The following is a 12,075-nucleotide window of genomic DNA, read 5'->3' on the forward strand; positions in this document are numbered from 1 at the left end:
CGCCCGGCAAACATCATTCAAACGCCAATCAAACGCCCGTCAAACGCCAGTTAGATGCCAATCAATATAATATATTTGTTCAGTAGACTGGCATTTAATTGGCATTTAACTGGTGTTTGACAGGCGTTTGACGGGCGTTTGAATGATGTTTGCCGGGCGTTTGAATGGTGTTTGCCCGGCGTTTGAATGGCGTTTGCCGGGCGTTTGAATGGCGTTTGCCGAGCGTTTGACAGGCGTTTGAATAATGGTTTGCTGCCTAATGAAAATTGCTTGATTTTTCTTTTCTCATATTTTTATTGGCTAATAGCCTTTCTGGGCTGTCAAAAATCCGCAATCGGCTCAGATTCTGACCCACCTTTGACAGCCCAGTCCGGTTCATGACTCGGCTGCTATACCAGATTGTATTTTAAATATCTGTTGTCACCCGTCACAGAATCATCAGCATACTTTCACAAACTTTATTTTAAATAAAACTCGGTGCCTGGATCGGATAATTTTCGGACAGGTATGCGAAGATTATTTAAACTACTCGGCCATGGTATTTTAACTAAATTGGCAAATTGTATTGGAATATTTTTCTAGTGATGGGGTGGTTCTACCGCAACGATCGAGGGCCTGTATAGCCTTGTCGAGAATTGCCCAAATTTGAATTCCATCGGCATGTCCATCGACGCGTCTCAACTTAATGAAGTTCCAGAAAATATGCCAGCAGATGGTTACTACAACGACAAGTTAATGTTTATTCGTCTTGGAGACTCGCGAATTGGCGACCCCGCTGTACTCACTCTCGTCCTCGCTACTGTTTTTACCTCGAAGTGGTTCCACCCTGTCTTCTCTTATACAGTAACATGGAAGGGGGGAAACCTCGAATTTCAGCATCACATCGCATTCTTTGAGTGTATTCGGCAGGTGCGGGAGATGGAGGAGGAGGGAATCATCGACGAAGACGACTGGCCACCTCCCCCGAATGTCATTGAACGATGTCGACAATGCTTCCAGAAACCGTCAGGAAGCCTGTGATACGTATAGAATTGCTGTGGGACGACAGAATCGCCGTCCATATCTATCTCACGTGCTAGCAATCGAGGTTCGTAGTATGCTACATACATTACATGTGGCAGTTAAAGTTACCGATTATGGCAAAGCATTTACACTAGATACAACGCAGAAACACCGACATGATAAGTGGGGACATCTTATTCGTCAAAAGCAATGGAATCGTTAGCAGTCCTAGTTACCACCACCACATCCTCATCCACCTCCCCTCCAATATTCGCAAACTCCATCACAAGTTCCTTTGTTTCTTTGATCATCGCATCCATCGCCTCATGAAGCGCCCACGAACGAGGTGACTCCTCTTCTCCAGTTGCGAGATCGAGCAAGTCCAGCGGATATGCCAGCAGTGGCGTGTATCCGTGATGCATCTGCACAAGTCGAATCCGCCGGTACGTCGCACGCACGAGCGGCGGCGCGCGGACTTTGGTCCCGCTCGCAAGTACGGAAGCGCTCCTTTCTACGCTAGTGGCGCGTTGGAGAGGCTCCGGAGCAAGTTGATGGCCTGGCCCGAGGTGCACGATGCGTTCACCGCCCAGCGAAGCATAAGAGTGCGCTTCAGATAGTCGACCTCGTTCCATTCGGACATTGTGAGGGTGAAGAGACAGGTTGCTCGCTGAAGTGGGGAAAGCGGAAGAGCGCGGAGAGAGCTGTCCAAATGAGGCGTTGCTTACTCGGTGCCGCGGTTTCGAGAAGATGGTCATAGACGCGCGGCGACTGTCGGAAGGAACCACAGCTCCGTGCGTGGCACGAATTTGGTGGTTCAGCTGTAGCGTCTTTTCTTGCATGAGGAGCTTCATCTGCAACGCTATAGGGTGACGGCAGCGGCATAGTAGCTCGAGGAACGACCACATGACGTAATCCACGGCGCGCGGTGATGAGGCTTTGATGCTATCGCCTCGTCTCAAGGGCAAAAGGGGCGGAGAATGGTCGGAGAAGCTATTACGAGGCGAGTGCGTGGGCGATGGGGGTACAGAAGTCGAGCCGCTGCTTGCGAATCGTGCATCCCCCTCTCGGATGAGTGCGTGGACGAAATTCGATACACGAATCCAGATGCCTGAGATTCGAGCCAAATCGTCCTGCCCTCGAATGACGACGACCTTGAGAACCTGTAGTGCGGCAGCAATGGTCATCGCAGTGTCCCGAGGATTCCCAGGTCGCCGCTTGATAGACCCTCTAGGCTGGTCAGAGGGTGCTACTGTCCGTCTGCCATCTGCGGCCGACGCTCCTTGACAAGCCGTCATGACATATGTCAGCAACTGCACCCACGCCTTTCGATGATTATCTAAGCGCCAGCTCTCGATATGGTGTTCTTGTTGCATCAACCACGATGTCGTTTGAAGACTGATTGCGAAGGGGAACACTACGGAGATCAAATACTTGAAGGTAGGCTTGTTGCGCACGATCTCATCCATGACTATGTTGCCATGGTATGAGAGCGAGCGAACGAGCAGCCCAACAAGCGGTGAGCGGCCCACGTCTGTTCCTAGCGAAATTGGCATGTCCTCGGTAGCGCTGAGTGCAGCTCGGATGATTTGAGTGACGACTAGGTTCGCAATACCTCGCTCCTGGCTGAGAGATGCCCAGGGCATATCAGTTATGGCCTTGTACACGGCGGAGAAGTCCAATGCAGACGCATAGGCGCTAACGATCGGGGCGAGGTCGCGCAGAAAGTTGATTGTATCCTTGGCTCGGTCCGCGGACTGCAGGGACAACACGGACAAATCTCCGAGAAAGGTGGCAACGTAGTGACTGAGATGGGCCGCATCGCGCAATAGGAGTTTGACAACGTCGAGAATCTTCTGCGTGGTCCCAATGCTGTAGTGCCCACCTGCACGAAGAAACTCTACCGATAGGAAGAGGTACTCGACACGCATCGCCATGAAGTCACTGGGCGCCTTCGACTTCCTCTGAAGGGTTTCTGTAAGACTGCTTTCTCCATCGCCCAACTCGTCGGCGGTCACAGGCGCCCCACCAGAAGGGTCCACTGCAGTTTTTGGTTTGCCTGGTCCGCGTAGAAGAATGGTGCCAAGGGCATCAATGCCGTCGCGTAAGACAGATCGCGCAGTCTTGGATGTCTCGTAAATGGGCGATACAGTGTGACGCATGAACCTGAGTAGCTGTTGGGCACGCTGAATAGCAGGATCATGCGCGATCACAGTGAGCAGTAGCCTAACAAGGTTGTCCGTGTCCAAGATCTTCGTTGCGTATTCTTCTGGCAGATCTACGATGATCTTGTTCCGAGCCTGGCCTTGAGTTGGTCCCTCCGATGACTTTTCCCTGCGTATCGCTGCAAAGAATGTCTGAGGCTTATCCTCTGCAGTAGCAACCAGCAGCGCTTCCCGCTCTTGTGTCTTGTTCACGTCTCGTATGCCGACGATGTCAGGTACACGAGTGATATCTTCACGCAAGGACGAGAGTAGGGTGAAGATATGCTTCGTCAGCCAATCATCGCCACTCCCGAAGGCGAGGTTGACATGCGTCATAACGTCGAGCGTCTGAAAAATGAATGCATCCTGATGAAGAGCGAAGAACCGGTTGACAGCGTATTCGATGGCCTGGCGGATACCCGGGTGCGACTCCTGTTCGGCGTATACCTTAATGACCGCGGGCATGAACAACGGATAACCACCTCCAGTGATGAACAGTCGACGAAACCGCGTGCTAGCAATCATAAGCGCTGAAGATATCTGGGTCAGGAAACAGGATACTCGTAGGAAGCGCGCATAAATTACCTATCATTGACTGCACCACGATTCCCGTATCGTCCCCATGAGCAAGCAAGATCCTGTTGATACCATCGATGAACACCGCCAACTCCCCTCGGTCGCTCAGATGTCTTGACATCGATCTAAAAATCTGCGACAGGAGCAACAAGTAACTCCTCGAGAGCGCAACTGACATCCCATGCACGACCGAGCTCTTCCTCGCCATAGCTTGTCGTATCGCCAATCTCTTTGGCACAAAGTCTTTGAGCTCGAGCGTCTTCGCAGCGTGAGCATATGCGCCAAACCCGCCGTACCGGTCAGGCCCCTCAAAGTCGATCGGCGGGAGTGACAAGCGTGACATGCCCTTCCGAATGACACCCACATCGCGCGGATGCCTCTTCAAAAGCGCAAGGAAGAACATGTTCTGTGCCAGCCGCAACATCGTCACCGCCCCAACGCTCTGCACGCTCTCCGCCGGATCGTCCGTATACGGCGGCCTCCGCGGAAACAACGCGCTCGCAGGTGCCCCGGCTCCGAACCACAAAGCGCCCGTGGGGAGGAGAAACATGTCCACCTTGGCCCGACGGATCTCGCGGATCGAGAGCTCGCTCACCTGCGGCACGAGCTGCGCGAGCACACCCACGCTCGCTGCGAACACCCGGAGCGCCTGCCCGGCATCCGGGCCGAGCGCAGCCGCAGCGTCCGCTTCACGCGCGAGGTACTTGAGGTAGCCTGTGACGTGGTTGAAGATCGCGTGTGCCATCGCATGCGGGAGATGTGTGCGCACATGCAGGAGCGCAGTGAGCACGCGGAATGTCTGAGCGGAGTCGCCTGCTGCGAGAAGGTCGAAGATGGGACGCGAGAGCAGGCCGGGCTCGTTGCGCATAAGCTCGGTGATGCTTTGCCGGGCTTCGCTCGAAACTCCTGGGTCAGGGTCGAGCGTCAAAACAGCGAGGTGCGGGAGGACAGCCGCCAGCGCGGGAATGAACACCGCACGACGCTTCACGCCTCGCTTCGTCGGATCAGATACGTTGCGTGCGAGCGCGACTGCCGCAACATCTCCAGAGGTATCGCTATTCGGCCTTGATTTGGCAGGCGACGATGTAGGTGACGGCGGCGCACTCAGCGTCCCACTCCCGCTCGTTACTAGGCCACCACCAGTCGTCCCAGCCCCAGCCAACGATGCGCCTCGATCTGCAAGATGCGACGGAAGGAGCGTTAGCGGCGTCAGCACCCAGTCGCGCTTGTGGTCCGCCGGCTTGTCGTCGTCCATCCACCCCACTTCTGACAGGCGGCGACGCAACTCAAAGGGCAATCCGTCCTCGTTATCGTCCTCGTTCTCCTCACGGACATACTGACTCGAGCCGATGTCCGTCATCACAAATATGAGCGGATCGCGGGCGAGCCGGAACGGACGGCGCCACTGCCGGTCAGGGAGGAAAGGTTGCGACAGCAGCTGGAAGCGGAGGCTAACGAGAGTGTTGATTTTGTGGATAGAGTCAAGTTTGGAGGAGACGTCGTTGCTGTTGAGAATTTGATTAGCTCTGTACGCTTGATGTATGCTAGAGGACGGAATCTCACCTGAGCAGCTGATACTTGATAACCTCCGGAACAATCATTGGCGCCTTCTCAATGCACAACATCAACAAGAACGCCGCCTGTTGCCAATCACAAGTTCATCATTAGCTCCACACTCACTCATTATGGTGACAAGAGCAATTCACCGGTATGTGCACTCCAGAATCCTCGCACCCCACGCCCCACTCCCACAGCGTCCTCCCGAGTGCCTCATGGTCAGCAACAGTCAGCGACGCGGACACAACCACGAGTAGACGCAGAAGCGCCGCCTGTGCATTCGTCTGCAGACTCCCGACGAGCCTGCACCGTTCCTCGAACGCGTCCACAAGTGCGTTCATGGCGACCTTGCCGTCGCCACCGTTCGGATCGCCCGAGGATTTGGAAGCCGCGAGCATGGACGGGTAATAGGAGTACATCGTGCTTCGACGCTAAAAGAGTTACGACGCTGGTTGAGATGAAAGGCGCAAGAAAGAGGGAAAGGAAGGGCATATACCTGCCGAGTCGCCCGACAGCTGTCTTGCGCGGTCTTATACAGCGTCTGCAAGTCCTGTAGCGCCGTCCGGATTGACTCCTCCTCTGACAGCTCGTCGTCATTGGCCACACTCTCAGCGCGCACCGTCTCTGAGCCTTCTTCCACGTCTTTGTCGGCAGTGGCATTATTGCCAGCGCTAGCGCTGGTGCTGGCTTGCTGGACCCACTCAGTTACAGGAGTGTACCATTGACACCTGACCGATACACACACCGTAAGCATAAATCAAAAGAAGGTAAGGCCGCCAACGAACCGCTTAAGTGATCGATTCAACAGTCTGATCTCCGTCAACAGGCTCGCGAGCAGCAGCTGCAGGAGCGCCGGCCACCGCTCCAACGCACCATCCGAGCCGTCATTACGCGTCCTCGCTTCGAGTATAATCCCAATCTTCGCCTCGAGCACGCTGAAGAACTGAATCGACGCATTGAGCTCCTCCTCCTTCACAACACCCAATCAGCCTCCCTTTCAAAGAAATGCCAAGGACCACTGAAACCGCATACCTCATCTCCACTTCCATTCCCCACACCCTTCCCCCAGTCTCCCTCCTTCTCACTCTCCTCCTTCGCACGCCTCAAAATCCCCTCTCTTACCTCTTTCACCCTCGCAAGCAGCTCTAGCAGAATAATCACCTGCCCGACCCTCGGCCGTCCCCACAACAGCCCTTTACCCTTCTTCTCTGACCCGCCGAGCGCAACGAGCACCATGTCCGGGTCTCTCGTCCAGAACCGCGGCACCACGCGTGCGAGCGCGGCCACGCCGCAGAGGTGGTGCGCAGCGATGGTGAGCCCCATGCCGGAGAACGCCGTCACCGCCGCTGACGACGGCAGAGAGGGGTCGGACGAGGTCTGCGCGAGCGTGAATAGGGGCTTGAACAGTAGCTGCGGGTGGGCGGTCGATAGCGCGGCGAGGACGGAGGAAAGCGCTGGGAACGGGATCGGCGGGGGGTCGGCGACGAGGCGCTGTAGAACGTCGCGGTTTCACGTCAGAAATCATAAAAACCGTAAGAAGAATGAAATAATAAAACACGCACATCAATAAGCAACGGCAGCGCCGGCCCAAAAAACTGCACGCGCTGGGCAGTCTCGAGACGCATCACCGCACGCAGAACCTTGACGATCGCGTCCCAGGCGCCTTCCGCCAGCTATTAATTAAATCGAGTCAACAAACCTCTCCACAGTAAACGAAAACAAAAGGTGGGGCAGACTCACGAGAGACCCAACAACCCTCTCCACGCCGACCTTCCACTCCCCATATGCGCGCGACAGCAGGTCGGCAGCTGCGACGGCCATCAATTTCCCCTGTGCCCCGCCTCCGCCTTCCTCGGTAGGACCGCCGCCGTCAAAGTCGGCGCACAAGAGCGCCAACACGAGCTTCGCGAGCGCGCCCTGCGCGTCTGCGGCGCGCGGCCCGGATGCGAGCCGCACGAGGGGGACGGCGCGCGTGTTGAGGACGTGCAAGATGCGTTCGGCGTCGGGTAGTTTTTTCGCCAGCAGGGAGGTGGAGCTTGAGGAAGTGACGGTAGAGGGGGAGTCGAGGAGAGCCCGGGCGGCGTACGAGAACGCGGCGAGCGTGCGCGCAATGCTCGACTGTGCCACAGGCGGTAGAGTTGTCGTATCCTGCAACGGGCACCAATATTCCTACAGATGTAACCCCGATCAGTCAAATCCTCCTACATCCCAAAGACCAATACGCACATCAACAAGATACCGCATCACATACCGCCTCACCTCCCCCTCCTCGCCATTACTGCATTCCATAACCCGCACAACCGCCTCGCCCAGCAACATCTCCCTCACCACCCTCCCCTCCTCCGCGCTCTTGAACACGCACCCCGGCACCTCAAGCGCCCCACACTCTCCGCTCGCCAGCTGCCTCAGAAGCCCGCGCACCGCGTCAGCCTGCGCGACACCATCGCCAAACCCATCTCCCGCGCCGGTGGAGTGCGCCGCAGGCTGCCTCAGCAGCGCGATGAGAAGCAGGAGCAGACCCTGGGCGAGTGAGAGAAACGCCTCGGGGGTAGAGAGCACGAGCTCGCCCCCGCGCGGGTGCGCTAGGGAGTCGAGGACGGTGAGGAGACGCGTGCGTTCGCGCGTGGGACGGGTGGCTGCGCGGAGCGTCCAGAGCAGGCGGCTGATTTCAAGCTATGTTTCGGGATGTGTAAAAAAAAAATGCGCCGTGAGCGGGAGTATAAAGTGGAGGGTCGTGATGATGGCGATGATGATGATTGTGCGTATATGCGTGGAGAAGGAACAGCAGGATGGAAATGTTAGCGCATATATCCACCCCAAAACAAAACAACCAAAAACACACCTCGGGAGTCACAGCCCGCCACGTTTCAACGATCAGCTCGAATGCCTCCGCGGCGCTCCATCTGTCCTCGTCCAGGCTCAGCCCAACACCTGCGCCCGCACCCGCACCCGCACCTGCACTTTCACTCGGATCGTCCATGAGAAACGGCCCCAGCAACGACGCAAGCACCAGCGGCTCATGCGGGAGCGCCGTCACATGTCTCTTCGCGTACCTCAGCAAAATATCGTGCAGCGTCCCCGCGAGCGTCGGCCTCCGCGCCGGTCCAGGGGCAGATGACATCCCTCCGTCCGCGTAAACACCCGCGTTGGCATTGGCATTAGCATGGCCACCAGAGGAGGCGCCGGTGAGCCCAGATATGAGCGACACAGACGACTTGCCCGTGTGGTGCATCATCGACATCGGCAGCGTCGCGCTGCTCGACGTCGCAGACCAGCTGTACCCGTACCCATACGCGCTTGCAGCGCCGCTCCCGCCTGCAACAGCAGCGGGAACGCCATAGGAAGCCGGCCCGGAGCCGGAGAGCGAGGCGTGCGCGCTCCAGCACACGCGCAGGACCTCGTCCGCGAAGCGCCGCGCGTCGTCAACGCTCACCTCGCGCACCTGCTCGACGACCTGGCGGAAGCCGAAGCGCGCAGCGAGGCGTGAGGAGGGTTTCGGTATCGGTGCATGTGCGCAATTGGGTGTGAGGACGGAGGCCGCGATAGCGGATCCACCTGGGACTGCGATTGGAGCTGCAGCTACGGCGCCACCTGGTGTAAGAGCGGGCGGGAGGGCGGTGGAGGAGATGGACGGGGATGCGGATGGGGACTGGGAGGTGGATTGGTGTGGGGCAGCAGAGCCGGAGACGGGGATGACGTGTTGGCGGATTTGCTCCCAGCGTACTTTCGACGGTGTACGTGTTGGCTGCCCGGACGCATCCTTGTCCCTCCCGTTGTTGCTTTCATCGACCGACTGCTGCTTCTTCGCGTGCCGCTCGTCTACGCTCGACGCAGACTTGGCGGACCTAAAGACCTTGGGTGAGAACACCTTCCTCTGGATCGATGCGGGAAGCGTGGGCGCGTGGTGTGGTTGTCGCTGGTGCTGCCGTTGCTGATGTTGGTGAGGGGGCGGTGAGGGGAGAGAGGGAGACGCAATCGCGCTCGGCGTTGGCGACGCGCTGGCTAACGGTGACTCTACAATGGGCTGCTGAGTCCAAGACGAGTTCGCCCTATCGTCAATCGCAAACGGATCATCGTTGAGCGAGATCTGGAGTGTCGAGTTCTTGGAATGAGCTCTTGCGTGGTCGCTGGACGGGCTGTCGGACACGGAGCGTTTCTGGATACGGCCGGTGGAGCGCTTGAGCTGGGACTTGTGAGGGAGATCTTTGCGTGAAGACATTTGGCAGCGAATAAGAATATGGCATTGTCATAAGAAAGGAAGAGAAAAGAGAGCGATTTCAGAGGGAGTTCATGTCGCGATCAATGTTGTCCTCTTCAGGTCGCGTCGGAATCTGCCGGCGAGATCATTGGAGTTCTGCGTCAAAAGTACAGCTCAGCTGCCCGCGCGTCTTTTGAATAGCGTCATGTTTGAGCAAGGCTGTGAAAGTCGTTCTAATATTCTTCCGACTCCCATTGTGCTCAGTACATCAACTCTGTCTATAACTACGTCGCCGAAATCCACAGACATCTCGCGTTATATTCGTCGCCCATGAAACCCCTCTCACCTCCCTCTCCTTCGTCGCTCTCCTCCTGCTCATGCTGGTGACGTGGAACCTAAAGCCTCGCCGATGGGTCCGCCACATCGCTAGCCGGCGCCCCCCGACGGCTCTGGCAGTGGAGCTGACGCACGCAGACCCAGATCTGCAATCGAGCTGTGCGGTCGCATCCACTCATAGCTCGCGGGCTGGGGCGCAGTCGCATGCACATCATGCGAGACGACCGGCGCGTCGAAGCTGACGGCGAACGCTTGATCGCGGGTGTTGGTGTTTAGCGTTATGCCGTGCGATTGGAGGTGCCGCGTCGCATTGGACTGGACGGCAAACCGCTTTCCGCACCCAGGGACCGGGCATGCGAAGGCTGTTGACAAGTTTCAGCCGCAAGCAAGCGATAAGGGAGCCGGGAAGAGAATGGGCTGGCTGGTCCTAGGTTGAGGGTGACCACTTTCGTAGTGGGCGAGATGAGCAATGGAGGACTCACGTTTAGAACCGGTGTGAGTGTTCATGTGCACTGCGAGGCTGCTCGGGCGGTCAAACATTTTGCTGCAGTTCGGGCACTGATGTTTCCTTTCCCTTCTTTTCCTTTTCCCCGCATTGCCCTTGTCGTCCTTAGGTTCTGCTGACCGGCCCTTGCCCCTGAGTGTGGCGAGGGGTTTGGGGCGCGCGTTTACTATGGCAATCGTACCTTCACCCTCTTCTGCCTCCCCCTCCCACCCAACCCCGCTAAATTGCACAGCCTTGTCACTGTAAGGTATGTGCCTGCGCTCTTCGAACGGGAAGATGTCGTCCTCGGAAAACCGCGCATCTGGCCATGCTGGCGCACTCGCGGGGGAGGACGGCCAATACGGTCCCGATTCGGGTTCGGTCGGCGGTATCTGCGCATTGGCGAGATACGGGTCAATCGTCAGCGTCGACGGCTCTATACTTGGCCACCATGTTCCTCGACGATGAAGGCCTCGAGCCTCACGGTCCATCGTTGCGTCGGGATGGACATCCTGTTGTCTTGACGTCAGAAAAGGTGCATAGAAGTTTGTACTAAAAGACGCTTCAGGATTACCTTGCACAGCGTGTGCGGGGGCATAGTATGCTGCGCTCGTCGGCGGCGGCAGCAGTTGCTCCGCCGGGATAAGGGGCTGGTGCACTTGAGAGTGCACCATTTGTGCATGGTCGAAGCGTACATGAGGACTTTGGGAGGTCCCTGCGCTGGTCGGTTGTAAGAGTACTGTGGACTCAGGAAACACATCGTTAGCGTCAGTCCCGACAAAGGGAAGCCTGTGTTGGCGCCTCTGCAACGATATGGTTTCTTCGCGATAGCCGTGCATGTATATTGGCGATGGGGGTCCATATGACACTGCGCTAGACGTTGAGCGCAGGGACGACTCCGGGTGGGATGCCGGTTCGCCCTGAGAAGTAGGATGCTGTGTTGCTTCGTAGGCTTGCGAATGCGATTGGTAAGGCCAGGGATTATAGGATCGAGCCGATGGTAACGGTAGCTGAGCATGCTCATAAGCATATTCCTATCTCAAAAGTCAGTAGCAGCCAACTGCGACGTGATTTCCATCTTTACCGGTACCGTTGGGCGAGACGATCCCTCTCGTGCATGGACATCTTCGTCCTCGGGAGGGACATACATTTCGGTGCCGTCGCTGTCACTGGAAAAGGAAGGACACATGAATAATTTTGTCAAGCTAGAACGCTGGGCTACTTAAGATAGCCAAACAACATCCCGTTGGAAGCGACACAGGTGTGCTAAAGGAAATCAAGTTTCCAACCCAGGCCCCATGCGGACTCATGGTTATTGGAGTAGCGTCGGAGCGCTGTCGTATAAAGAGATAGAGTTACATTGCGTAGCCTCACGTGGTAGCCAGAAGCGGATGTTTCCTCGGGATCTTCGACAGGACCGCTTTGAAAATATTGATGCACATGTTGTGAACGCTCAAGACGAAAATGAATAAGGTTCTCATCATACACGCACTCTGCCTGCAGGCGCGGAACCCGAAGCGGCGGAAGCTGCACATAAATTGCGGTACCAGCTCGAGTCTAACGTTGTTGGTTCCAAGTCCATTGAATATGTCGCTCTCGATCGCGGGTTAGTGAATCGACATACCAAACATATGGTATTACACAAGACATGTCACGCTCCGGTACAGCACAGTTGAACGCTGATGCAGATGGGCGAGGACATGAACAGTTGGAACGCGTAT

At 56.7% G+C, this 12,075-nt stretch overlaps 2 protein-coding genes across 2 annotated transcripts; both read right to left on the reverse strand.

Moving 5' to 3' along the window:
- Positions 1 to 1,069: 1,069 nt before the first annotated feature.
- Positions 1,070 to 9,589, reverse strand: CONPUDRAFT_108623 (uncharacterized protein). The gene is made up of 11 exons (XM_007773455.1): positions 8,179 to 9,589; positions 7,563 to 8,009; positions 7,077 to 7,505; positions 6,899 to 7,009; positions 6,369 to 6,827; positions 6,122 to 6,306; positions 5,833 to 6,064; positions 5,486 to 5,767; positions 5,343 to 5,419; positions 3,789 to 5,284; positions 1,070 to 3,733 (listed from the first exon to the last, which is right to left on the reverse strand). Exons 1-11 carry the CDS (start codon positions 9,553 to 9,555, stop codon positions 1,197 to 1,199), a joined length of 7,632 nt encoding a protein of 2,543 aa, XP_007771645.1. The 5' UTR covers positions 9,556 to 9,589; the 3' UTR covers positions 1,070 to 1,196.
- A 166-nt stretch (positions 9,590 to 9,755) lies between these two features.
- Positions 9,756 to 11,541, reverse strand: CONPUDRAFT_83964 (uncharacterized protein). The gene is made up of 4 exons (XM_007773456.1): positions 11,439 to 11,541; positions 10,929 to 11,388; positions 10,353 to 10,866; positions 9,756 to 10,297 (listed from the first exon to the last, which is right to left on the reverse strand). The coding sequence occupies exons 1-3, from the start codon at positions 11,502 to 11,504 to the stop codon at positions 10,835 to 10,837; spliced, it is 558 nt and encodes a 185-aa protein (XP_007771646.1). The 5' UTR covers positions 11,505 to 11,541; the 3' UTR covers positions 9,756 to 10,297; positions 10,353 to 10,834.
- Between the last annotated feature and the right edge of the window lie 534 nt (positions 11,542 to 12,075).

Source organism: Coniophora puteana, assembly GCF_000271625.1.
Source record: "Coniophora puteana RWD-64-598 SS2 unplaced genomic scaffold CONPUscaffold_10, whole genome shotgun sequence".
Lineage (NCBI taxonomy): Eukaryota > Fungi > Basidiomycota > Agaricomycetes > Boletales > Coniophoraceae > Coniophora > Coniophora puteana.